Source organism: Nothoprocta perdicaria, unplaced genomic scaffold, assembly GCF_003342845.1.
Source record: "Nothoprocta perdicaria isolate Ctin4 unplaced genomic scaffold, notPer1 scaffold_6, whole genome shotgun sequence".
Classification (NCBI taxonomy): domain Eukaryota; kingdom Metazoa; phylum Chordata; class Aves; order Tinamiformes; family Tinamidae; genus Nothoprocta; species Nothoprocta perdicaria.
The window spans coordinates 4,507,661-4,535,129 of NW_020455865.1; the positions used below are offsets into that span (position 1 = coordinate 4,507,661).

At 47.7% G+C, this 27,469-nt stretch overlaps 2 protein-coding genes across 4 annotated transcripts; one reads left to right on the plus strand and one right to left on the minus strand.

Annotated features, from left to right (window-relative positions):
- Positions 1 to 1,591: 1,591 nt before the first annotated feature.
- Positions 1,592 to 20,976, minus strand: USP20 (ubiquitin specific peptidase 20). 3 transcript variants are annotated; one of them, XM_026049274.1, is made up of 26 exons: positions 20,886 to 20,944; positions 20,063 to 20,104; positions 18,071 to 18,184; positions 17,687 to 17,740; positions 17,401 to 17,463; positions 17,117 to 17,248; positions 16,418 to 16,514; positions 16,153 to 16,222; positions 15,453 to 15,566; positions 14,279 to 14,357; positions 12,681 to 13,122; positions 11,576 to 11,713; positions 10,254 to 10,366; positions 9,636 to 9,808; positions 9,071 to 9,165; positions 8,559 to 8,592; positions 8,062 to 8,107; positions 7,612 to 7,792; positions 7,290 to 7,416; positions 7,010 to 7,179; positions 6,284 to 6,365; positions 5,775 to 5,883; positions 5,299 to 5,401; positions 4,492 to 4,563; positions 3,561 to 3,745; positions 1,592 to 3,118 (listed from the first exon to the last, which is right to left on the minus strand). In XM_026049274.1, exons 3-25 carry the CDS (start codon positions 18,149 to 18,151, stop codon positions 3,585 to 3,587), a joined length of 2,736 nt encoding a protein of 911 aa, XP_025905059.1. In that variant the 5' UTR covers positions 18,152 to 18,184; positions 20,063 to 20,104; positions 20,886 to 20,944; the 3' UTR covers positions 1,592 to 3,118; positions 3,561 to 3,584. The 3 variants fall into 3 exon arrangements, with proteins under 3 accessions (XP_025905059.1, XP_025905058.1, XP_025905057.1); XM_026049273.1 differs by lacking the exon at positions 20,886 to 20,944 and adding an exon at positions 20,961 to 20,976 and having other exon boundaries at positions 1,593 to 3,745; XM_026049272.1 differs by having other exon boundaries at positions 1,593 to 3,745.
- A 111-nt stretch (positions 20,977 to 21,087) lies between these two features.
- Positions 21,088 to 27,395, plus strand: CUNH9orf78 (chromosome unknown C9orf78 homolog). The gene is made up of 9 exons (XM_026049494.1): positions 21,088 to 21,173; positions 23,023 to 23,082; positions 23,318 to 23,369; positions 23,579 to 23,649; positions 23,928 to 24,005; positions 24,478 to 24,675; positions 25,174 to 25,310; positions 26,071 to 26,169; positions 26,672 to 27,395. Exons 1-9 carry the CDS (start codon positions 21,088 to 21,090, stop codon positions 26,761 to 26,763), a joined length of 873 nt encoding a protein of 290 aa, XP_025905279.1. The 3' UTR covers positions 26,764 to 27,395.
- Positions 27,396 to 27,469: the final 74 nt, after the last annotated feature.

The following is a 27,469-nucleotide window of genomic DNA, read 5'->3' on the forward strand; positions in this document are numbered from 1 at the left end:
AGTATTAGCACTGCAAGCTTTAAATAGAAACAGAGCAATCGAATTAGTGACTGAAGGCTGCAAGCTGAAGGCAAGCTGAGCAAGAGCTAGGAAGAAAATAAAATGAGCTTTAAATACACGTCGCTGAATGTGTCACATACTCAGTGCTGTTTATTTTGGCCATTCAGAACTCAATGCTATTCATTTGGCCGGGGTGGAGAGAGGCCACTGGCATCTGTGGGCTCCAGCCTAAGGCTGTATGAACAAGTGGCCGTGGAGGGTAAAGTTTACTATATGTTGGGGTAGGTTTACATACCAACTTTACATATATTGGCCTTATCTGGGAAGGAAGAGCTATCTCTGTCTTCCATGGATTGACAAGTGCCTGTTTTGAAGTAAGAGCAGAGGGAAGGGTCTTGCCCTGAATCACCAACGGGTGTGCTCATGAGCCCCCCGTCTAGGCCATGGGGATGCACAGCAGAAAAGCAGTTTAATTCCTGTAAACTGAACTTACCTCTCTGTAAACTCCCCAATACTCACAGAAGATGGAGAGGGAGAACAAATAATAGAAGCAATGAGGTTAGCTCAGTGCATGAACAATTCTCCCATCTCCTCATTCTTGCAGTCAGCAAAAGACCCGATGAAATAAAGAAAAAAGTAAGCGTTTATGCAAACACAACTGCTCTATTTTGGACGTAAACTGCCGCTCTCAGTGGTTCTGGCAGCTTTCTGTGTTTGGGGTAGGTGTTCAGAGGTAGCAGTTACCTGCTGCCAGCGTCACAGAAAGGCAGCACCACAGTCAGACTTCAAATCTAAAATGAACTATGGGGCACAACAAACTGAGTGTTCAACAGAGGATAACAAAAAGTACCACAAGGGTTTTGCCAGGGCACTACTAAAACTGTGTGTCTAGACACTATATAATCCTGTCCCTAGGGAAAGGGAATTTGTTAACGTCCTCAGGAATGTTACAGAGTGTTCTGCAGTTGCTGAGGTTACAGCGTTTGTTTGCGAGATGAAAATTTTGAAAGATGACTTAAAGGTGCCCGAGTACAAGCTGTATGTTCTTCTTAACAGCTCTCCAGTCCTGTTTTTGTGATATTTTAGGCCTGAGCTATTAAGTCTCACTCCCCCCTGGGGCCAGACACCAGTCAGACCAAAACAACTTCCTGGGCTCTGTTCTAGAAATCTAGAAGAGCTCCATGAAATTTCAAGCTACTCTCTTTGCACGTTCCTTTCCCAGCAGTGATGAACAGCACCTGCTTCCTGGACAACATAGGTTTCTTGAGCACAATCTCTGCTGAAACTGATGTGTGTAAGTGAAACGGGTTGAAGAGGAGGCTGAAAGGAGCAGGCACCTTCTCTGAGTGACTGCACTGATTTAATGGACTGCACTGCCCCAGCTTGCTGCCCCAGAGCATCTTGTTCCTAAGGCCCTTCAGCAGCAGGGTCTTTTATTTATCTATTTATTTATCTTTCCATTAATGTTGTGACTTCCAGGGAAGCTATCCAATACCTCTGGCCCCACAGGCAGCAGTCATGCAACTTCTTGATGCACATGTATTTATTGTGACACGTTTTCAGCACAGAATATAACACTTAAGCACGGGAGTGTTATTACAATCTGTACAGCATCCTCTGAATGGCACAGACACAACACAGACATGCAGCCCTACAGGCTCCGCAGCAGAATCCACGAAGGCTGCAGTGAACAAAGACAGCTAAAACAATGAGGACTCCCAACAGTGGCTCATCCCCAGACATCCCCTCAGGCCTGGCGGGCCATGTACAAGCATCCCATAAACAAGATAGTAAAATTAACATGCTGAACCATTTACAGAAACCTTTTAAAAGAATTTGCTGTTTGCTGCAAACATTTGGTCTTAAAAAACTCTGAAGGCCACGTTTTTCATTTCAGAAACTTCTCCCACACCCTTTTCCACTTCCTAGCAGCAGGTCAAAGAGCAGCTCCCTCCTCCCCTTCCAGGGGCCGAGTACAGGGTGTGGGAGGTCGTCACCCCGCGCTGGAACCTGCTGCCAGGACAGACTGATGCAGAGGAACCGTGAAGGTTCCAGCCCTGGGACGAGCACAGAGGTTGGTGCTTCCATCCAAGAGGTTGCCTGGCCCAAGGGGGAGGCTGCCCCGGCCCTGCCAGCTTGGCCTTGCTGCCTTTCCCTCAAATCTCACTCAAGGGTTTGCAAAATCACATGGAATGTGCTATCGCCTTGCAGGCTTCTGGATGAATGAAAAGGTTTGAGTTGCCCTCACCTCAAAGGGGCTTTTGGCCTTTTTCATCTTCATTCCTCTCTCCTCTGCCTGTTAATCGGATGCTCTGCGGCTACAGACGCAGCAGCAGATTGGGGAGCGTGTTATTCCTTTTCATTAATGAGCCACTGTGTACACAAACAAGATGTGTGTTGGGAAGCTAGAAGGAGCTCAGCACACACATGGGGCTTGTTTGCAGAAAACAAGGCCGGCTCAGCCGGGCACCTTCCCAGGGCTGAACCACTGCTCTGCCCAAAGGTGACCTCTCCGTCTAGGCTCTGGGCAAACCGAGGGCCTCAAAGGGTCCTCCTCACCCTTCATGCACCCCTTGCTTCTCACAAACAGGGTCTGGGCTTACGCAGGGCCCTGCCAAGGCTGGGGTCTGGACAAGCAGATGCGGGGATTTCACAGGAACCAGAAGAGGGGTCCTAAAGCCAGCGTGGGAGCTGTCCTGTGTCCAGCTCTGCTCTGCCCACCTACCAGCTTGGCAGTCATGCTGCCCAAGTACCACCCCTCTCAGCTTAATACCTAGAAGGCTGCATCCCTGTCTGCAAAGCCAGGAGCTGCAGAGGAAACAGTACCTCGGGAAGGAGAATTTGTTCTTGCAGCTTTGTTCTCTGAAAACCTGCTGAATGTACAGCAAGAGATACAAGAAGGAAAGAGCCCTGCGGGACCATGAAGATGGAGCTATGGCTGGTGGCAGGGGGAAAAAGCCTCTTTTGAGCTTAATTGCAACTGAGGTTGCAAGAATGAGATAAGGAGCAAAACTAGGAAGTTGTACCAGCCGTGCACCGCCAGCATGAAACTAGCAGGAGACCTTGTGGCTTTAGTCAGCTTCAGATAAAGGGGCTTCTCTAGTTGCAACATGGCGAACTGGAAACATAAATAACACTTCATTATCTTTATACATTGAATTAAAAGAAAAAAAGAAAAAAAAAGTGCCACAAGCCACCTGCAAAGGAGCAGAGCGATTCAATTCCCTGGGGGCAGGCTGGGAGTGCTGGCTTCACATAAGCAAACTGAAGGGAGAGGGACCAAGCCAACTATTTCCAGGTGAAGTTTGGCCGCAGCCTCCCCACCATGGCTTTATCCACTGGGGCTGCACATGTGAACTAGAGAAAAGCCCATTTCTCCCAGGCTTTTGCAGCACTGTACCGATATTCCAAACCACGTGAAAGGATGGTGGAGGAAACCTGCCTTCCCCAGCAGTGGTGGTGAGCACTGCCCACACCTTCGAGTACCGGACAGAGGAAGAGATTTGACTCCTTCAGCTTCCCCAGCCTTTCAGCCCCGCGTGGACGTGTTCGTGCCATACCTTCCCTGCCCCATCCCGCACCGCTCACACAGCCCGGGTCTCCGCTTCGATCTTCTGCTCCCCATGGAGGTTCTCCAGTTCCTGGGCCTGGGCCACATTCTGTCTGATAGCTATTTCTGGGCCCCCTCCATACAGCGTGCTTAAATAGATCCACGTCTCCTCGGAAATCTGCCCGTAATCAGCACCTGGACAAGGACAAGAGCAGCCATCAGAGATGCAGCTGGGCCCCCGGTGCAGGTGCTTGCTCTGTGCTTGTTTGTCACAGCACGGAGGACATCCTCTCCTGCCACGTGGCCCTGCTGAGGCCCAGCACCAGGAGCAGTGGGAGCCTGGAAGGCGCATGTGGTGACTGCAACCTGCATTGCCCAAATCCTGCCTCACCCTGCCCTGCTCAAGTGGCAGCTCTGTGACAGGCAACGCAGTGACAGTGGCCCCCGGGCAGCCCTCTGCAGTGCCACCTACTGCTGGAAGCCTCCAAGGCTCCAACACAGTGAGGTGACTCTTCTGGGTTCCTGCTGCACCCACACTTTCACTCTGCACAAGAGTGGAGCAGGAGCAGCCCCCCACACAAGGGTCTGCCTGACCACTGAGTGGGGCCTACGTGTATATATTAAATCCATATATTCAGATGCTGAAGTCAAGAGCAACAGAAAGACTGAAGCTCCATGCTGGACAATGAAAATGGTAGGAAGGGTTTGGGGAACAGCAACAGCAGAGGATGGAGGACTGCAGGTTTCACTACAGTGGGACTCATCAGCAGGCGGGTCATGCAGCAGCTGCCAAACAAAGCTGAGGTGGCTCAGCCAGGACAGTCCCGGTGCAGAAAAGTGTCATCCTCTACAAAACCCTCTTGCTGCGTTCCCGCTGAATGATGGACAGATGGATCTTTTAGGAACAAAAGCTCAAAGTCGGCAAACACGACAAGCCTTACCCTGCTTAACTTGCACGTGGCCACCTGCTTTTGTAAGTGCAATCTTGCTGTTGTCTATTGGCCCAGGAGGCTCTGCAAGAGGAGAAGAAACATGTCAGAAAACCATTCCACTCACACTCATCTTCTGGCTATATGTCATAGAGGCAGCAGAGCCAGTGAAGATTATGAAGAAGCTTTTGTTGGACTGTACAGTGCTCACAGTAGAGGACTATCAAGTTCAGGGGGCTTTAGTGTGTGGAGAAGGCATCATTCTAATAATAACAATATGCAAAATCAATATCCTGCCATCAGGTATGGAAGGCTCTAGTAACAGAAGGTGCTATTAAACAGCCCTACATTAAAGGAATTTCCAAGCAGGGAACTCTAACCTGTCAGGAAAGGCAATAAGAACAGCAGCAATACTCAGGGGAATCTGGAGCAGTCAAGTCCTGACCCTCCAGGGCAAAGACATCCACTTCCATTACATGGCAACTGAGAAACAAAAGGCTGATGTTACTGCTGCTGTTGGCCCTGCCTGTGCACTTACACAGCAAGAAGCTGCTCAGCAATGAGACCTGACACCCAAGTGATGCGCCCTGCCAGGCTCCATTTGCACCCGGTTGTGCTTATTTCCCAGCTTAGATCTCTTGTTCTCCCCACCTTGTCCTTAGGGAGCTGCTGGCAGCCTGAGTGGCGGGTCACTGAACTGCACTCAGCATCAAGCTGAACTGTCAGCTGCAATGCTCAGTGAGGTGCACCCAGCAAGAGACCTCCTCTCCATCCCACCTCTCCCCACCTGGATGGACTCCAGAGGTCAGGATTTCTTACCATTATCCTTGCCCTTGACAAAGGCTTCCCACTCGCGGAACCACTGCATGCTAATGCAATAGATGACACTTGGAGACTCCTCGGCCTGGAAAGCCTTGTTCAGCTGGGAGAGCAGAGAGAGGAGGGAAGGATTTAGTCACTGCTGCCGTCAGGGGGAGACCCTTCCATTAACTGCAAGGCAGCCCTGCCACTCTTCAGACTAACCCCTGTAATCCCACCATCTTCCTCACAAGCTCTTCCTTCTTACTAGAGCAGGGAGAGACCCAGGAGGTTTCCAACTCCATGCAGCTACCCCCAGCATCCTCATGTCCCAGCTGCCCCTCTCCATTCTGTTAGCACGGGGGAACCCCACTCCTGGCCATGCTGTAGAGCACATTACCGAAGGCAGGGCCAAGTTTTCCACTAGATATCTGGGACGGGGTCTCCATTTCCACCTCCATCCCCTGCCATGACCTCCAGACCCTTCTCACACGAACCTTGATGAAGGTGTCGATCTCAATCCTCCTGCGTTTGGCGAGTGCCTCAATCTCCACTTGGCAAATGGAGCACACGTACAGATGGTTCACGGCAGGGCCCCCGCCGAACCTGACTCCGGGAGGAGAGGGGAGGCATTGGAGCACCACAGCAGAATGGAAGGGTTTCCCAACCCCGCAGCCTACACAGATGGATTTTTATCCTGATCCAGGTAAGGAGGGGCTTTAGCAAACAGCTATTTTCTGAATGGATGAGACTGAGTGTATTCTACCCAGCAAGGGTCACAGCGATATTGCTCAGGAACACCACACTGATACAGCTCGCTTTGGTCTAAGTTAGGAGGCTCTATCAAATACCACATGGGCCTGTCCATGCCAAGCACCTTACACCTATAAGGTGCCATTGGAAGGGATCACATCTTGGTCAAGGCTGAGTTTGGCACATGCCAGGACGGCAGACTAGTCTAGTTAAACAGAACGCAGTGGGAGAGGGGAAAAATGGACATCCTCACCTGTTGTAGAGATATTCCCACACATTCTGGGGTAGAATCACCACCAGGTCATCAATGTAATGATATTTATTGGGAGGGATTCCTGCGAATGAAAAGTGATAGAGAGTTAACATGGGAAACTGGTCATTGCCAGGTAAAGACACAAATAGCAAAAAGGCAGCTCTTTCCCACGGAAAGCTTCCCAGTTCTGGAATTTGCTTCCTCTATTGAAGGAAAATGTCAAGAGTTCATTTATTTTGGAAGTTTCTGAATTAGTGGCCTCATTTTCTAATCAAATGCTTCATTTTCCAATGGAGATTTATAAACACACAAGGGCTTCCCAGCATGAAAAAAAAAATCAAGAAGCAGAACAATAAAACGTGTCTGATATCAGCTCTCTTCAGCAGCACGTGCTGCATTCTCCAAACAAATGCTGAATGCCAACCTTGCTGATAAGGTAACACAGATAAATGCTGCCTTATCTGTTTTCCACAGGTTTGTTTTTAAAAACAACCAGCAAACTGAAAATGGTCATTTCCCAGCACTACACATCCCCCTGGGCCTCTGATCGGCAGGACAATGGGGTGATTGTCTTATCTGTCCCCAAGCAAGCTGGGGTTTCTGCCAATTAAATGGATCCTACTGCAGCAGACCCGTATCAGGACTGGAGGTGGTGATTTTTTTCCCCCTGTATTTGTTATTGTATGAGTCAGTAAAAGGTGCAGCTGAAGGGCAGCCCTGCCTTACCTCCATGCGAGCACAAAAAGGTGTGATTGGTGATAGGACCAGGCTCAGCAAAGGTGTTGAATTTATTGAGCCACTCTCGGGAGATGTAGAACTGAAGTAAACTGTGCTCCTTCATGCTGGCAAGTGATACAACCTTCTGACGTTCCCGCACAGCTTCTTCGCTGCTTTTCCTTCAGTAGGGAAAAGAAAATGAAGCAATCCTCGAAATTTTACTTTTCCAAAGACATTTCCAGGTATCCTGCCCCCAGCAAGGGACTGCTGCGTGCAGGGCACAGCTCACCTGTAGAACAAGACATAGGCTTCTGCATTCTGGACCACAGTCTCGTGGACTTCAGTGACATACTGGTCATCAAACTCGTACCACTGGCCGTTGATCACGTTCTGGCAGTAGGCTATGTAATGCCCACCTGCAACAGAGGAAACGCAACACGGCACACGCAGAAGTCAGGCCTGGGATAACGTCAGCAGCCCAGCAAAGCTAAGGCAGGAGCTGCTGGCAGAGACAGGAGAAAGAGCAAGAGAGGCAAAATTCCCTGAACACCCTCCTGCTCTTCTCATCTCTTCCTAATCACCCTTGGCGCCTTCTCCCAGGAAGGACTTACTGCCTGCTGTGCCATGATGGCAGATGACTGACAGGAGATCGTAGGTGGTGATCTGAGACACACACTCCTTGGCTAGGAAAGGTCGCAGATCCAGCCCTTCCAAGGGGAAGGAGACGTGGCTGTTGATCTTGAAGGAATACATGACTTCGTGCCGGAACCGCTTCAAGTGGATGCAAAGAATCTAAAGAGCAGAGAACAGAGAGCAAAGTTCAGGGTTGCTAGTTTTTTGCTCAAATGCACCAGCATCTCTGTGTGTTCTCTTCCCTTTGCAAGGGTTCTTTACCCTTTAGTCATAAATCCTGCTGGTTCACCAACTTAGAAATCTCCTTTGGTCTACACAAAACCTTTGCTGCTACCAAAACAGACTATTTCCATTCTGCCTCTAGCCTCCTTACCTCCTCAGACTGCAGCAGCTGAGAGAAAACTAGGAAACAAGCTGCTTTTACTCACCTCTGGTAGCCTGAGGACCTTGCAGTACTTCACTCCATTCCGCAGCCTGCGGGAGAAAGAGAAAACAACTGTGAGAAATCTCTAGAGGAAATGCATATCAAAAGGCAAGGCCACTCTGCCTAAATACTGTGTCTCGTCTTGCTGGCTCTGCAATCCAAGACAAATCCTGAATTTCATCAGCAATAAATTCAGGCTCTTTGCAGTATCAAATAGAGCATAGCACAAGCAGTTTGTCGGGCCTCTTCTTTCTACTACAATAGCTCTGTTTTTGCCAAGCCACATCCCCATTTAGGCCCCTTCTCTCTCTCTTTTTCCCGCAGCCAGCACTTCTCCTACCTGACATCAGAGATATCTGAAGATCAGAACTCTAGCTTAAGGCAAGGCAGATTTTACATGCCGGTTAGCAGAAACACGCAGACAGAAGACAACGGGGTTGACAGCTGAACAGAGAAATGACACTGCAGAAATACAGCACAATAGGGATAATGCAAACTCACTTTTTACACCGTTCACAGCTGTACATGTTGTCCCCTGCAGATGAAGGAAAAAGAGCCATTAGGCAGTTACTCAAGCACATGACTCCGGGAACGATGGCTCCCCTACACTGGGTGCAAGTGTAAGTTGAGTGGCCCCTTGAGGAAGCCAGGTAAGGGATCAGAACAAGCACTCTCAGCAGGCGCACGCATGAGGAAATGCAATCAGCCAGCAGAGCGGTGCAGAATCTTCCACCAACAAAAGTGTATATGTCAGATGGTTTAAATCCTTTAGAATTAAAAAAAATGGACAGACACTTCATTCATAATGAAAAAGAAGCACCCTTGACTAAATGGGAAAACCCCTTTCTGCCCAGAGAAGGTGAACAACAAGGTTTTGGTGCTGCTAATCTCTGACTGAAATACTGAGACAGGCTTTCCAGATTTAATCCACCTCCACAGTGCACATGTGAGACCTTCTCCCATTATTTCCCATGATTTTTTCTTGCTTTCAGTTGCCACTGAAGCTGACTCACCCTTCAGTTCATCTGCTGCAAAAAAGGCAGCAAGACAATCCTCCAGGGTCACGACGGGACCCCAAAACCAGCTAGGGATACAGGACACCACAAATCTGCAGAAGAGAGGGGATCGAGAGAAAGAATTACACATAAACTAGCTGGACACTTTGGCTTATAAAATCCCAAATGGTTTAGATTCCTTCAAGCTTGCAGGCACTAAGTTAGCTTTCTAGTCTCATTATAGTCTCCAGAGAAAGGAACAATTTCTCCTCAGCTGAGGTTCCTACTGGGATTGCAGAAACTAGAAACAATTTGAGAAACTCTGTTGGCAATTCATCTGCTTCCGAGGGCAGATGCAAGTGAAGGATTATCAGCTGCACGAGAGGTCTCAAGGGGAAGGACAGAACACGAGGAACAGCAGCAGCTGGTTTATGTGAAGAGGACAAAACAGACCTGGGAGATCCTGCCCTGCTCTAAGGGACGGCTACAACTGACACTTTTGCTGTCAGCAGCCCTGGTTGCAGGTAGGTGGGTGCCTTCCAGGCAGGGCAGGGCAAGGCAGGAGGATGCAGATATACTCCACCTCCGGATATACTCCATGATGAAGGCAATCCAGCCCTGCGAGGCGTAGTTGTCGCCACACGCTCCTGTTTTAGGTGGCACGTTTTGGTAGATGGCAGAGTGCAGCTTGGCCAAGTCCTCCTTTCCAGGGATTGGGAGCGACAGGTCCTGGAATGTCTCCACTGTTGTAGAAACCTGGGAATATGCAAGAAGAAGAGGCCTGGGTTTCCTGTGCATGTAATGGAGGTGGGACCTGATCTTCAGCACCTTTTATCACTGCTTGGACTTGCCCTGGAGGGCAGGAAGTCTGAGCTGGCATTAAGAGCAGCCCATTCTAGTTAAGTGTTTTTAACTGCTACTGGCAGGACTTTTAACTTTTTTTTTGCAGTGCTTCTAATCAGTTTTCTAACACAAATGTGACACTGCTAGGCCAGCTCAGTAACACATATGAGCAAACTGGCCGCTGCAGAGGCGGATTATTTCTTGGTAGGCTTCTCACACCTTACCTGCCACCCGCCTGTAGTCATTTTAGCGAGTGCACTGCCTTCCACAGTGCTTGGAAATAGCAGCAGCACTTCCCAAGCAGAGAGGAACAGCTAGAAGATTGTGCTCTGTGACTAACAACCATGAGGGGACTCACTCTGTCACACGTGAGGCACTGCACCAGGCTGAGGATGGAGCCATCAAAGATGTCAGAGATCACACTGCGGTAACGAAGCTCCCTCTTCTTTTTCCCAGACGCCTGTATCTGGGCTGAAAGAGAAACAGGGAAGCTCTGTCACCTAGGAGCACCTTCTCCACCTCTCCTGTCTCAGCAGTCAGGCAGCCACACACCAGGAGCACAGGACGAGTGCTGTGCTGCATGTCAGATACCACTTGCACGCCACTGGAGCCCATCGTGAACTGACGTGAGGAACTGCTGCTTCGGATGGCACAAGGAACGGGGAGTAGCCAACTGAACCAACACAAATGTAGCAGCCTGCAGTTTCTGGACACAAATTGCACAAATTGTGCTTCTGGAAATCTCATCTCCATCCTCTCACTTTTTGTTTAACACCCTCATTCTGTCACAGATTCCCTACATTTTTGAAACCCTGCACCATTTTCTTCCAAGCTTTACCCTTCATTGCCTCTCCCCTCTCAAAAAAAAAAAAAAACCTTGCGTGCTTTGTCCTTTCCTCTCTGGCACTTACCCTGTGTATCCCAGGCGTCTTATGCTGGGGAAGACTGAGCCAAGAACTCCCTGAACGCGGCTGTTCTGTTTAATAACAAAATTATTAAATTTTGTTATTCTTCCTTGCTATGCACACACAGACGGGGCTTTTTTATCAGGCCAGAACATCTGTGGCTGCGCTGACCTCAGCCAAGGGGCTAGTGGAGGAAAGCAAGCTTATTATTGCACAGCTGTGGTGCTATCAGCACACGTCACTGTGTCCGCAGGCCGTGCAAGGAGCGCTTCGTTCTGCAGTTTGCTTGGATGAAAAGAGCAGTTTAACAGCAACAGAAGCCTACGATGCTCCCAGCACTGGATTGACATTTTTTAGCCTTAATTCTATTATTGTGAGCCCCAAACATCTAAGAGCCAGGAGACTCTCAGTAACATCATTTACAGTCCCTAGACATGCTAAGTCCATTCCAGAAAAGGATGGAGATTATACCTGGGACTTCAGAGCTATTTTGTTAATAACAAAGCACACATAGTGAGGAAGTCATGTCAGACTCCAATATATGAGCACACTAGACTATCTGTTGTATGTAAAACCTGACTGCAGCTGCAGGTTTACTCGATTCTTTGCATAACACTATTTAGAAAGCACTGATGTCCAGGGGAATTGGCTTTTCTTACAACTGCCAGTCAACGATCACAGTGGATTCCTTCTCTCCCCCGCAAATTCACACTCCCTCCTCCTCTTCCTCATGCTCCCCCGGCCTCCCAGCACATGCCAGACACCCTTCCCCTACCTTTCTTGAGTACATAGGAAGGTCCAAGCCTGGCAGGACTGGAGCGAGGGGGACTGCTGGAGAGCTTGGAGTGCATCTCATGATGGACCGGACTGCAGGGGCGGGAGGAGCAGCGCACGTAGGCATCGTTGTCGGGCTCTGCTTGGGAAACGGAGCGGGATAAAGCACTGCTGCAAGCCCCAGTTATGCAAGCACAGCCTGTTGCAGTCAGCCTCGGCGCAGCTCCCAGCTCTGCCCCAGCACGGTGTTGTGCAGCACAGATCAGTATCTACTGTCTGTCCTGTCTGCACAGATTGGCAGCCCCATCAGCACCAGGGCTGTCACACTCAGCCCCATCAGTCCAAAGGATACAGAGCTACACCGAACTGCTGGGAATTATATTTAAAAAACAAATCACCCTTCTTGTCACGCTTGTGACTAATTAGGCTTTACAGCTTGCTCCTGTATCCTTAATCCACAAAACGGCACGGCTGCCTTCAGTGCCAGTTGGCACAGTAAGACTCTTACATAAAGATGTGTTGAAAGATGGAGCTTGTCCAGCTGGAGGTGACTCCACACCTACATCTTAACTGCTGCTCTTTTCCCTAGTGCAAAAAATAAAAACCAACACACAGACTGGGCACCTCCCCTCTCTCTGCACAAGGCTCACAGCCCAACATTAACAAATATCATCTTGGACTTCTCTTTCACATCCAACTTTTTTTTTTTTTTTTTTTTTTGCAAGGCCAGCCTATCAGCTAAAGCAAGGTACACATTTAAAATCTTCCTTAAATCAGAAAAAGGCACGAAAACAATGTCTGGAGGTTCAACATAGGCCGCTTTTGCTGCCTTTAGGTGTAGCCTTCATTCAGCTCTATTGCAATTTAGCCTGGCTAACCACCTTTCTGGCTCAGTTATGCTTTCTTACAGCTGCAGTTTTGCACCAAGCCAGAATTACTGCTAGGAATACTGAGAAAAAAATATATAGTTGTGGATAGCAACTCTTTTGTTGAAACCCAGAGAAACAGAGTCACCCTATGCAATATTTGCCACTGCACTATAGTGCTAGCTCACGGTAGGAAGACAACATCTTCTCACAAACAACATGACTGCAAGAGGTTTATACCTGGCGTCCGACACGGGCTGGCAGGACGAGGAGCAGGGAGCATCTCAGGGGAGGCTCTTCCCTCCACAGGCATCATGGTGGTATCAACATCTGCATCCTCATCCACCTGCTCGGAGTTGCTGCGCCGATGGCCACAGGAGAACTTGCGGTCCTTCATTCTCTCCTTCTCAGAGATCCCCCTTCCAGCTTCATCCTGGATCAACAACTCCGTCTCCGCCAGGGAGCCGCTGCCCATGCCCCCAGGGGCCCGGCTTTGACCGTCCCCTTCGCCCCTGTCGCTGCTCGAGTCACAGGAGAGGAACTCGTCCTCCGAGGGGCTGCGGTCCCCCTCTCGCTTGTCGTCCTGGTCACCGGTATCCGAATCCCTTGTCTCAGCAATGATGGGTTCCTTTAGCTCCTCGTGGAGCTGGTCCATCAGGCAGCGCAGGAACTCCTGAGTGTCCTGAAAACCAGGAGCAATTTCACGTTAGTTAGAATCCACCTAGACGTGGGAAAGGGGCAATAGACCACAGAGAAGGGTCCGTTCACAGCCTCTTTCAGTGCTGTCCACAAAATCAGGCACTTGGCAACACAAGGAGCCCCCTCCAGAGCAGGGTACCATGGAGAGGCACCCACAAGCCTGTGCCCCCAGCAAACAGCTCTAGTGATGGAAGGGCCACTTTTCATCTTCAGAAGAACACCAAAAAGTTATTGAGCAGCTACCACGTGCAAACCATGAGCTAGTTTATCTGAGAGGAGACAAGGGGACGGGGGACACATAATAAAGGCAGCAGATTCTTACCCACAGAATACATTTCCATAAACGCTGTCTCCTACTCATGATCCCTCTATTAAAGGGAGCAGATTGAAATCTTCAATAATCAGCAATGGAACCAAAAACTGAAGACTAAAACGCTCAGGATACAGCTTCTAAATTTGCAATACTTTGTAAAAGAGCTGATGCAGTGCCATCAAAGGACCTGCTGGAAAGCCACCTGGTACTGTGACAACTGCAGGCAGTTAATTATGATGTTTCTGTTATTTTAGGGAAGCTTGGCTTTTAGCCTGCCCTGCTTTCAACTTTATCTCTTTATGGATGAGAGTCTTCCAATTCAAAGTACTTTGCATCAAAGATACAGACGTTCTTTCATTAATCATTATTTTTATCCACTGTTTTGACTTGCTATCAGTATCACAGCTTAGATGTACTGTCTACTGTCACTTCTATAAATTTTCTAATCAGTTTGATGTTTATGTTTTATTCTAAAGAACAAATGCCAGAGACTGGAAACTGAAAAAAAAACCCTTCAAAGAAAAAAAGATACTATCTTTGAATGCTAGTATTCAAATTAATATAGAACACTCATATTTTTAACATTTTAGTACAGATTTATCCAGGTTTCTCAGCTCTCATATAAATAAATAACACCTAACTCCTATAGCATATATCAATACATTGCAAAGCCCTTTATAAGGAGGTCGCCAGCATAATTTTGTAGGTGAGAAACGATGCATAGAAAGATGTATTGACTTCTGTTTCCAAACACAAGCACCACTGTGAGAGGAAGAACCCCCCCACCCATCCCTGGCACAATGGGGTGGTTTTGCTGAAGCCCCACCTGCTGTGCATAGCCTCGGAACATAGGGTTGACAAGCTTAATTCCATGAGACAGACTGCTCGGAACCACGTAACTCGGCCTGTTTGGATACAACAACAAACAAACAAAAGGAAAAGTTAGTTGGCTTATCAGGCCTGAAGCCACTTTGTGTGCTAGCAACAGAGCAGGGAGTGGTAACTGCTTAAAGAGGGCAGAAGATAATTATGCACCTGCAAACATTAGGCATATTTGTATTTTTTTAATCAACTGGGTGACATATAAATTAAGAGGTAGGAAATCTCTCAGGCATTTCAGTGTATCCTCCCAGAACCTCTGCTGAAGCACATTTCACTTAAATCTTGGTTGCGCTGTGGATTTTCCCAGGGCAGTTCTGCAATCAGTTACTTGGTTTGATCTCACAGCAGTTTATCTACCTCAAAATCTGGCTGGGCAGGCCAGGGATAAGTAAGTGAGGTAAATCAAAACCAATATTGACATGACGTTACACCGCTGCAGAGTCTCCAATCTGCTCCATAAAGACAGGCTACTTCTGCTCTTTATCTTACTTGTCCCATAGGAACAACTAACACAAAGCATGCAGCGCCACGTAGATAACCTGGGTTAATTTCTTTTCAGCTGATTACAGTTGCACAGGCATGCCAGATTTTCAGATTTCAACAGAGCCACATTATCTCACACCACCCTTTGAGCTGGTCTAGAATTTGAACCAGTAGCAAACATCTCCCCAGGTCACCTGCATTTCCACTCTTATTTGTAATATGTCAGTGTCAGCTGTGTACTTCTTTTTTCATCCAAATTCTCAATCCCTCTGCTAATCAAAAACAGTGTTATTAAGTGCTGGTCAGTGCATGGAACATATCCAGAAACAGCCAAGAATAATCCCTTATCCCACCGCTTTCTTCCCTGCCAACAGAAAGGCCGTTTGTTCCCATGCGTTAAGCAAATCTCTTCCTTTCTAAAGCACTAACAATAAAAATGATCATGGACTTTTGATCATGGACTTTATCACCAATGAGAGGACATAGGATCTTTTAGATAGGGAGAATCCTCGTATACCCTCTGTGGGGGATCTGAAGTGACTGCACTTATCACTGAAGCTGCAGACCCCTCGTAGCTGATGCCATATTCAGAACCAGCAGCAGTACAGAACCTGCTTCCTGGGGTAACCACTCACCGTTTCTTGTGCCAGACCTCAGACACCAACTTCTGGTAGCTTTTGCACAGTGCTGGTTTCTTATCGGTGCGAACCAGTCCACCACACTCCAGAAAAAACTGTGTGAGAGGAGGGCTACAGGGAAAAAAAAAAAAAAGAGAAAAAGAAAAATGAAGAGAATCCAGTGGGAAGAAATTTATCCACTCTATTTCAGGATTTATCAAAACTTAAATGCATGACTTTTTGAAAGCATGCTTAAAATATTTTTTCTTTAACTGAGAAAGAAGTGATTCTAAATGCAGATTTCATTCCTAACTTGCTGAGATTGAAAGAGCTGATCTGAATCTGTCCCCAGCATACAGCCTACAGTTTCTCAGCAGGATGTCTATGCAATATTTTAGGATACAATTTGCTAGAATTATATCACTGGAGAAAATAAGAGACATGACATGTGATCCCATGTATTAAATCCACTTCTTTCACAATGTAAACTATGAAGTTTTATTTCCAGTAGCCCTAAGTCAACTCTTTACTCATTTTCCTGCTCTAAAACTTCTACTGCCCTAAACAAACACCATGCTTTTCATACTGCCTTTTCTGCACCTAGCCTAGCTGCTTTCTCTTTGCATGACTCATGAGGAAGGTCTCAGCTCAGAAATGCCACTTCTGATGCTTAGTGAAATCTAATATAAAGACTCTACTGAAAGGCCCTAATGCCTACCAGTTAGAGAGAGCCTGAAGTGCTGCATTCATGTAGCAGGAGTTCCCAAGATTTTTCATTCCAGTAAGGCCTAAAGCACAAACAAGAGAGGTGTGAAAGACTTTCCAGAACTGCTGCATTCTGCAGTCCTCCCCGAAAGAGAGGGAATTTGGTCCTTTCTAGGCAGGCTCTGCACTCTGTTCTCATTGCAACTAGGAACCCCTCAACGCAGGCCGTGCAGACTGCCGAGCTACTCTCCCCACCCATCAGCTGGGTGCTGTGTTACCTCTCGGTTTTAAATCATCATCCTCTGATTCAGATTCAGCTTCATCAGCCACGGCAATTGGAACAGCTTTCAAGGGGTGAGCAGGCAATGGAGAATCCTAGATTAAAGGCACAGAAACAGAGTGTCAGTGAGAGTCCTGCCCTAAAAGATGGTATGAGAGATATTAACCTTATATATATATATGCACCTAGCCAGCTTTTAAAGAAAGCACACTGGAAAGAGAAAGACTAACTGCACTATCTATCCCTCCTCCCTAATGCAAGGGAACAGAAATAGGACCATTCCTGCTTCCACAGCATCAGAAATCTGCAGCATCGTCACCAGAACACGAGTTTCTGCTCTGACAGCTAAAAAGATCTGATGGACCATGCAGCAAAAATAGACATGACAGCTGTTGTGGTTCCCCCCAGAAGCAGATGCCCTATGAAAAGGACTTAAAAGATTACTTTAATATCCTTGATTTTTTGTTTGTTTGGTTGGTTGTTCTTTTAAATTTGGAAGTCTTTTTGCTGGGAGATTCTATATAAGGCAACCTATTGATTCTCTGACTAAGGAGCACAGTTGTAAGATTTCCTATCGCAGTAAAAGTCTGGACAATAGTGGAAACTTCTTGGCTGATGTTGCAATGAATAAACAAAACCCCTGCCAAGCTCTGGGGCTCCCTGAGCCGTGTCCCCTGCCCCAGTCAGGCACACATACCGGGTCACTGAATTTTACTGGCGGGGTGTGAGCGTGCGTTGCCAGCCGCTGGTCCAAGAAAACCTCCTTCTCACAAGCGTAACACCAGACCCGGAAAGTGGTCAGGTTCACAGTCAGGTTGTGCTTTTTGGCCTTAAGGTTTAAAAGGTGAGACAACGACGTGAGCAGCTGACAGCTAAACTCAAAAGGAAGTACAAAACTATGGGAATTATACAGATTAGGATTAGGTAATGGGGGAAATGCAACTCTGTCTGCCGTAAGACAGAGAGCAGAGAAATGCTCACCTGGGCATGAAGTGTGCTGTGGTCAGCAAAGGATTCCCCACAACCAACATAAGGACAACCAACCTAGTGAGAGAGAAGAGCACAGGTAAGCAGGCACTCGGGTTCAACATTCCCACTACCAGGGGGAATCACCTACGTGGACAGAACTGTTACATTTTGGCATGTTCTGACAGTATCAGTATTTCATCTAGGGAAGCTTTTCCTCAGAATCCTATCAAAAGCTGTTAGATATTTCTACTGTAAGATCCTCTTGCACACAAGGACATAAACAGCAAGTTGTTTTTACCTGAAGGCAAGCCCAGAGATTTGGTCCCACAGCTCCACAAGACTGGCAAGTTCCCTGCAATCACAATCAAAGAAGGTTTGTTTGTCTTTTAAGTAATCTAGTCCTTCAAGAGTGAGAAATTTCTTTACAAGAACATCGCAAACACCACCTCAGAGCATTTTCTTTTGTAAAACCACACCTCTAATTAAATATACACCTTGCAGTGTGTTAGATAAGGGACACATTTGAGCTGGATAAATTGACAGGGAAAATTACACCAGGTGGGATTGACAAAGGCTCCTGTTATGGGACACTTGCAAGGTATTATCACCTTCCCAAAACAAACATGCACAGCCATGCACAAAAGCTAAAAAGGAACGAAACAACCACCAAAACATCTCGTACCTTGGATTTGAGCAGCAGATCATCCCTAGTCACCTCTCCTATGGAGTCCAGGTGAGGACAGATGTCTCTTGTATCCCCCATTCTCACCAAGGTGCACGTGGCAGCAGAAAGATTCTAGGACAGGAAAGGACAGTTGTGTCACAGGTCAGATTTGCTCCCACAGGCTGAGAGCACAGCAGGGTGCAGCTGCCAACTCCGTTTCAGGGGTGCTGTCAAGTCACAGGGCTGGATTTGCTGCACATGGTAAACTCACAGCTCGAAATGCAAACAGCAATTCTGCGACACGCTCTGCCTCTCAGTCTCAAAGACTCAGACTGTCTGATCAAACAACATCTTTGCATGAGGAAGCAATAAATACAAATCTCCCCTCAGTTCATGAGCACTTTGCATAGCTTCACTGGTCTTGTGCACCATGCACACACCGTATCAAGATGAAAACAGGCTGATAAATTAGACTTTCTCCTCTGGAAACTAGGTTTTATATCCTGGCTCAGCAGGTAGGATGTGAAAACAAATGCAGTGACCTGAACTTACTTCCTGCTGCCAAACATTAACATGCAGCAAAAAAGAGATGCAAATCTAATGAGCTTGTTTGCATGAAATTTAGATGAAAAATCAAAGGGACCTGCAGTTCAAGGCACAAGCACTTTGGCATATGGTGCCTAGGGAGCCTATACGGCCTATACCGTGTTAATGTGAAGACAACATTTAATTAAGATGTTACTTTATCAAGCACTAAAAATGTGATTACTGTTTGAAATGAACCTGGGTAAGAGGGAATCGGACTTAAACCATCCATAACACTGATACCTGCTCTTCAGCCTCTGGAGGCTCTGCTGTGCCTGTCAAAATATATATATATACTAACAATACAGGCCAGGATCTGAAATATTATTATTGGCTGGAAATGAAGCAGATATAAAAAGCCTATATCATTAAGAGAAGGAAAAAGTTGAAATTTTCTATGAGCTGTAAGGTAACAACAACTCCAGCAGCGTGCTCACTGCTCTTATGTTCTCATGTTTTTAGGACATTTGAAAGAATTCTCAGTGTTACATGCTCCAAATCATTGACAGAAACATAACAATAAATAAGTTGTTTCAGCAAGAGTTATCTCAGGAGCTGAAAAGCTTGCCTAGCACCTTGCCTTGCAGAACACAGGTCTCGAGAATTTTGTAACTGTATTTTGCCAGCATTCTTGAAACTCAACAAACTGCAGCAGTAAAGAAAGACTGGAGGGGGAAGGAGTCACTGTAAGTACCAGAGAAGGAAACTGTGGTTGTGACGAGGAACTCGCTCATCTGTGAGGACATCCTTCAACTACTGAATAATTTCACGCAGCTTCACACAGAAGCCAAATGATGTCGCACTGCATGTGACAAGAGACAAAGCTAGGGTATCTTGGAATGATGCACAAAACTGGGACACACTGAGGATCCAAATCCCTCCATCAAAACTGCCCCCGTATCCCAAATGCATCAGTTGTTTCGACAACAACAACAAAGTGCCATCTCTGTTATTTTCCTTCTTTCTTCCTTGATTTCTCATCCATTCCCTGGAGACACAGAAAGTCGAATGACCTAAATGTTTTAAAATTAACTCCGGGCCCCTTAGCCATTAGCACTCTAAGCTAAACGAGAAGTGTTTTTGGAGCTCTGTGCTCAGCACCATGCTGAGCAGACACGGATGGTTTTAGTAAATTTACATGATGTGTCACCTATTTAAACTAAACATGTCTTAAATTTTTCCCACATTACTAGTCTTCCCACTTACAGCTTCTCTTGAAATAAAACAGGAAAAAAAGGTCATTTTCTCTTCTCAGCCCTGCCTGACTGAACAGAGGAGGTTCAGAAACAGCTCTCGGATCCCGTGGCGCTGCCGGCAGCGCTTCGGCCTCAACACAGTTATTAATTGCGCTGAGCTTAATAAGGACAGCACTGCCAGAGCGCCTGGCTGTGCCGGGCAGGACACAGCAACGGGAAAAGCAGTTACCTGAAAACAAGTCCCTCGTCAGGCTGCCTTCCTCCAGGAGCCCTGTGCAAAAACAGACCGGGGACACGTCAGAACAAGTCCAGCAGTAACTGCAGCCTGCTTTCCGTTGCCGAGACCGCTGCCAGGAAAGCAGGGTCCCTGCCGTATGCCCTAACGCTTCCCTATGCTTTGCTTTGCTGCTGAGAGCTGCGTGGTTTTGCTTTTTGCCTGCAGGAATTTGATGAATTCCTGATATATGCAGAGAACTCCCAACACACGCAGCTTGACAAGGCGCTGTCCGTGGATTAACCATCCGCACGGACACGGGGAGACCTCCGCAAACCGCTTAACCCCTCCGCCCGCTGCCACTGCACAACCCTGCGCGACGAGCGGCCCCCACGGCCCCGCGCGGCCCCCACGGCCCCCCGCGCCCTGCGGCGGCCTCTCCTCCCCGGGGCCTCTCCCCAGGGCCAACCCAGCAGCTCAGCTCGGGCCCGCTGGGCGCGGGCAGAGCCGGGTTTGCGCTGGGGCGGCCCAGGGCGGCGGCGCTCGCCGCCCGCAGGGCTCCGCGCGCCGCGGGGCCCGCGCAGCCGGTAACGGCGCCAGGCGCCGGGGCTCCGCGGCCGCGATGCTGCATCATCCCCGCGGGCCGGCGCCTCCCCGCCCGCACCGGCACCCGCCCCCCGCCGCCGCTTAACCCGCTGCTTTTACTATTATTATTATGACTATTATTATGAACATTATTTTCCTCCTGGCGAAGGCTCCTTCCCCCTCCCCAGGCGAGCCGGGCGCCCCGTCCAGGCAGCCCGGGCCCGCGGGCGGATTGAGGCGGGCACAAACTCACCTCTCCGGAAGCGGCGGGGGCGAATACCGCAGCTTAGCTATGGAATTCTATACATAACGTGTCTATGTATATTACCTCGGGGGTGCGCAGGGCTGCGGGGCGGTACGGCGCTGCGCTCCGCGGCGCGGGGCAGGCGGCGGCCGCGGCCTCGGCGCCGCCCCGTGACGGCATCGCGCGGCGCGGGGCGAAGGGGGCGGCCGCCATGGCGGGCACCAAGTGCTTCCGCCGCCGCCGGGCAGGCGCCGACGACGAGGAGGACGAGGACGAGCAGCTGGCCGAGGAGGTCAGGTGGGTCCGGGGGGTCGGGAGCGGGGCGGCCTGCGGGGCACGAGCTGCGCCCTCTCCGGGCGCGGACACTCGGCACAGTCCCGGTGCCTCCTCACGTCGCCTCTTCGTGTTGTGGCCTCACGTCGGCACCCCATGGCATCGTGTTGTTGCCTCGCGTCATCGTGTTGTCACTCATGTCATCGCCCCGTGTCAACCTGTTGTTGCCTTGCGTCATCACCTCACATCGTCGTGTTGTCGTGTCATGTCGTCTTGTTGTCACCTCACGTCATCACGTCATCATCACGTCATTGCTTCACATCGTTGCGTTGTTGCTTCACGTCATCGTGTTGCCGCTTCATGTCACCACCTCATGGCATCACGTTGCTGCCTCGTGTCATCGTGTTGTCGCCTCACATCACCCCACGTCATCGTGTTGCCTCTTCGTGTCCTTGCATTGCTGCCTCACGTCATCGCCCCACGTCATCCTTGCCGCCTCACGCCATGCCGTATCGCCGCCCGGCGCTGTGGCGTCACGTGGCGCCGTTGCTTCGAGCTGCCACGAGGCACCGTTGCAGCCTCGCGCCCCGTGCCCGGCCGCACTGTGGGGTGATGGTGTCGTCGGCCATGTCGTGCTGATACTGCATGCCGCCGTGCCGCCTCATGGCGCAGGGGCCCGTCTGCCTCCTCGGAGAGGCCGAGCCAGGAGGAAGGAGACGTTGGGCACATCCCGATCATGAGGACTCCGCACAGACCCTGCGCCAGGGCACGGGCGGCAGCAGGCAGAGCGCCCGCTCGCCGCCGCCTCCACAGCCCCTCCCGAGGAGGCTGCTCTGCGGCTCCCGCTCCACTGTCCTTGAGAAGTATTTTGGAATCACAGAATCCTTAATGTTGGAAGGGACCTTCGGAGATCCTCTAGTCCAAGCCCCTGCACACGCAGGCTCACCCAGAGCCTGTGGCACAGGCTGCGCCCAGGCGGGTTGGGAAGATCTGCAGAGAAGGAGGCTCCACAGCCTCTCCTGGCAGCCTGTGCCAGGGCTCGGGCACCCTCCCTGCCAAGAAATGTTTCCCCAAGTTCCTGGGGAACTTTTGGTGCTTCAGCTTGTGGCCGATTCCTCTAAATATGCATTTTACAATGCATATTTCATGGCAGATATTGAAAGTATGCATACTTAAGGGAGATCAAAGTATCTGAAGAAAGTAAGAATGCAGGCAAGTCTGTATGTGGAGACTTGATACTTAATAATGCAACTTTTTTCTGAATCACTATTGTTTTGGTATGTTTTCTGATATATTATTCTGATATCTTTTCTTCTGATATGTTCACCTGGAAACTGCTGCTAGTTTTGCTCTAAATCAGCTGCTTCAGTAGTCCTCCCTCCCCTGAGAAAAGACTATTATTTTATTAGCTAATGTGAATTTTTGAAGTACTAAAAGTGTCCCACGCTTACTAAATGGAATTTTTATTTAGTGACCTTCTTTATTATACTCTAAGGAAAGTGCTGGTGGGAAATCTTAACAGACTATATACAAGAACAGAAATCCTTGGCTCTTTCTTCCCAGAAATTGGCTTCAGATTAAACAGTGTTTGGATGCTGCTTTCCACAGCTGAGGGAAGATGTGTTGACAAAACATGTCCCAATAGATGCCATGTGGTTCTTCTGATTGCTTAAATACATGGAATTGCTTAAATAAAATCAATTGGGACATATCTGTTAGTCTAATCTGTAACCAGAAAGGTGGACAATCATATGCAGAGGTTTATAGCAAAGCCTCACTAGAAGTTCCTGTGTTACTGCAAAAAAAATGCTGCTTCTTAATGACATCCAAAGAATAAAGTCCTAAACTGAGATTTTGTTTGTTTTCCCTTCAGATTAAAACTTGAGGAAGCAAAAGAAGTTCAGAGTCTCAGGAAACGACCCAATGGGGTTAGGTAAGGAATATGGCACCAGGTAGGTGAATTTGTGTTTTCTCTAGTGCTGCCCTGTAGCAGTAAACTTCTGTTTGCTTTCTTTCTGCTCTCATTTGCTTTTTTTTTTGGCAGAAATACCTACATGCGCGGTAGTACCAAAAGTGTTTGAGATTTACAGAAAAGTAAAGAAACACAGTAATGCTGGTAATGTTTCCCTCTACTGATTTTTATTTACTTTCTATATCTGGTTGACTAGTGCTGCAGCTCTGCTTGTGGGGGAGAAGCTGCAAGAAGAAGCAACACTGGTGGTAAGTTTGATCATTTTTCATCACCCCGGTTTCACTTAATATTATAAAAACATCAGTGGGGTCCAGTGGAGCACTGTGAGAGTCCAGCTGGGGTTAGGACTGATGTCACATCTTAAAACCTGTTCATTTTCTGTATTTTTATCCAGATTTATGAAGACTAGCAGAAAACTAGAGGAAAGTTTCAAGCCTTTTCATTTCATGTTTTACAGGATGACCCATTTAAGATAAAATCTGGTGGGATGGTGGACATGAAGAAGCTGAAAGAACGGGGCAAGGACAAGTGCGTTTATATGAGCTCTGAAAATCTACTGTGGACTAGTTACTAATGACAGCTATTAGTGAATTAACCAAATGATGTGTTGTTTTGAAGAATAATATTGCTATATCAATTACATAATTATAATAAGTATTATAATAATTATGCATTATGTTGTGCAATTATGTTGATTATATATTGTTATTAATTATGTTATGATTAAGATAATGCAGCTTGGCTAGTTACCCTAATTGCAATATGTCCAAGTTAAAAACAGCTGTAACATTGTGATTTCCATTCAGGATTAATGAAGAGGAAGACCTAAACTTGGGAACTTCCTTCTCAGCTGAAACCAACAGGCGGGATGAAGATGCTGACATGTAAGTTGTGCTGCATTTTCCCTGGGATGTTGAATTCCAGGCTGGATGTCCTCTCATGGTTTTGTTTTGTTATTTTCTTGGTGTTTTTCCTCCTGTCCTGGATACTGCGAGTTTCCAAGAGAACTTCTCCATTCTTCTAGAAACTTTTATTTACTGTTTCACCTTCTGCCAGCCAGACTGGAGAAGGCAATTTCATGAACGAAGCTGGGAAGTGCCAACCAGCTAGTTAGTGTGGTGGCATTTCATACCACTGACAGTCTTCCCTGCTAGTCGTGAAAAACCTTAGAGGAGCTGATCATTTCTTGGACATGTTTTACTTCTTGCAGTTTATGTTAGCCAAGTGGGTTTGGAGAGATGATTCTTTCCTCTCCCCTCACCACAGGGAGGGTGCTGCAGCTGTGCTCAGCATTGTTGGAACTGAATACACTCAACATAACTAAATACCACATGTCCCTTGTGTGCTGGTGTTCAGGATGAAGTACATTGAGACCGAGCTGAAGAAGAGGAAGGGGATTGTGGAAAATGAGGAGCAGAAGGTGAAGCTTAAGAACGCTGAGGACTCTCTGTACGAGCTGCCAGAGAACATCCGCGTCTCCTCTGCCAAGAAGACCGAAGAGATGCTGTCCAACCAGATGCTGAGTGGCATTCCTGAAGTGGATCTGGGAATTGAGTACGTAGTTCACAGATCCCTCGGTTACAGCCCGAATTGCCAGGGACAGTTCTGTGACTAGAACTGGTTGGTTAGCAGGACAGTGGCACATCTGGACTCTGCAGCCTCAGCTTGGCCCAATGATGAGGCTGAGCCTTGTTCTTGATTAGCACGATATCTAGAGCAGGGTGTTCTGCACAGTGACTAGGGCTGCTGCAGTGCAGGACCAGAGCTGACTTGTGAGGAGAAGCTCTTGAGTTCTGTGACTGCAGTCTACCAGCTTTTTTGAGGATCAGTTTATGCGCTGCACCAAAAGAGGATATAATAAAGATTTGCGCTTCCCTTTTCCCATTGAGACGAAGCACCCCTTTTTGTAGCACTGCCTCCTCTTTAAAAAAGTTTAAAAAATGAAGTGCAATAGCAGTGCCATTACTGTACCCCAACCCACCCAAGTAGAACAACTTCTCTGCCTGCCTGCCACCCTTAGTAGCCATGAGTGAGTTTTTTTTTTTCTTTCAGTGCAAAAATAAAAAACATCATCTCAACAGAAGAGGCCAAGGCCAAGCTGCTGGCAGAGCAACAGAACAAGAAGAAAGACAGTGAAACTTCCTTTGTTCCCACAAACATGGCTGTCAACTATGTCCAGCACAACAGATGTAAGTCTTGCAGAGCTCTCTTGACCCAGGTGTGACCTGCTCTTCTGCTGAAGAGAAGCAGTCAGTTGGGATGCGGTCGGATGCAGGATAAATTAACTCATGTATCAGCACAAACAGCTGTCTGATATCTTTTTCTGGGATACCCATCTGGTTTGGCCTTTTTTTTCCCCATCCGTAAACAAGAAGGAGAAGGACATAGTACTTAGGGCTTAACCTTCTGCTCTTGAACTCCCTTGACAGTCTCTTGCCTATGCCTCATAAATTTTAAGACTTTTTCTTTAAGTTATATCTCCAACATGTGCTGGGAAAGCCTGCCCAGCCTGTGATTATAAAAGATAGTTTACGATGGAGAGAAGCTATTCTGTAGGTTGCCAAAGCAGACAGGTGGTCAAGCAAACATAGATCTTAATAGACAGGAGATGGGAATTAATTTCCTGGAGAGCCTCTCATGCTGCAGCCATCTGGAGGAAAGGCAGCCTTCCAATGGGCCTAACCCCGCCTGCAGCAGGGATCTGGAGTCAGACCTGTGTGCTCCAGAGGAAATGAGGAGTCTTGCAACCACTTCTGATGAACTAGTGCTACTGAAGTTTGATGGAGCCCATCTTGCATGCATTGATTATTCCTAGAAACTAATTACAAGAGCGCCTGTTGTGAAGCTGTGTCATTTCTTAGTTGTAGCAAATGGTGCAGAGATGCGTGTGTTTGGATTACACTACTGAAAAACTGTAATACTCCATATCTGATGTCTTCCTTTTCTCAGTTTATCATGAGGAGCTAAATGCACCAGTGAGAAGGAATAAAGAAGAACCAAAGCCCCGTCCACTGAGAGTGGGGGACACAGAGAGGCCAGAACCTGAGCGTAAGTTCCCAATAACAGATTTCTTTTTTTAAGTAGAGATACTGAAGCTCTTTGGAGATCTTGCACAGAGTAATGATGTAGCTCCTCTTGCCTTCTCTTACATGTGAGTGTGCAGAGATAGTGGGGAAGTGGAGCAATCTGTATTTGAAGTCCCAGGGGAGGCTCTGGCACATGGTTATACCCTGCTAGGTCACACATGAAGCCACCTGGATAGATGGTATCTTTAACGATATCAAAGGCTGCAGCAGCATAAGGTCAGGATTGAAACATTAACAAATTTGATTGCTAAGGGAGTGAGGACAGGGCTGGAGTAGCTAGAGGCGTTGAGTTAAGGAGCATTGACTTAAGGAAATAACCAAATTCCTTGCAGCAAGGGGCTGTCAGTAGTGGGTGGCTTTAGGAGAATTCATAGGAAAGGTGATAGTGTTAAGAGAACATCTCTTCCGTTCTGTTACATATGTGAAAGGACAGGAAATAATATTTTCTTGTATTTCTTTTGAAGGATCTCCTCCAAATCGCAAACGTCCGCCCAATGAAAAAGCCACAGATGATTATCACTATGAGAAGTTCAAGAAGATGAATAGGCGATACTGATGAGGAGCTTGTCTGGAGTCTTTGCAGGAGCTTTTATTTTCCATCAGCGCAGGATCTTGTGTCAGTGACTTGTGGAGGGGGTGAGAATCACTACCCTCACCGCTGATGTTAACTACAAGGCTTTTCTTGTTGAGATCCTGTAGTGAATCAGGTTGCAGCTCGTGGTCAACCCTTCAGCCAGTAAAATATTTTGTATAACTTATTTTCAGTTATAAAACTCTTTTGTGCAAACATGAGCTGGGTACTTTTTAGTGCGAAATTAAGCTTGTTTACAGATTCTTACATGCTCTTAAAAATACAAAGAAAAAATATCTTTTTAAAAGCAGTTGACTTGTAAACATTATGGGAAGTATTAAGGCCACCTTGCTAGAATTATCTTTCCAAGAGATTTCTCCATTCCCAGGGACTTTTGCTGTGCAGAGCAGTGTAAGATGCCGCACGTTCAGTGGCTGGGGCTGACAGTGCACACTCAGCAAGGGAGGCTTATGCTTTTTATGATGGTGCACTGTGTTGTTTTGCATCTTTTCCTCCCTGTAGAGTTATTTCTATAGCAGGTCCTTGCAGTTTATGTAGTTGTGAAGACTAGGAAAGCTGGACCGGGATGTAACTGTGTGAAGGGGAGGAAAATCTCATGCCCAGGCGTCTCCAGCTGTGGCAGGAGGAGAGGCCCAGCCTGAGAGGACCTTTCCTGTGAGGTAACCTGAGG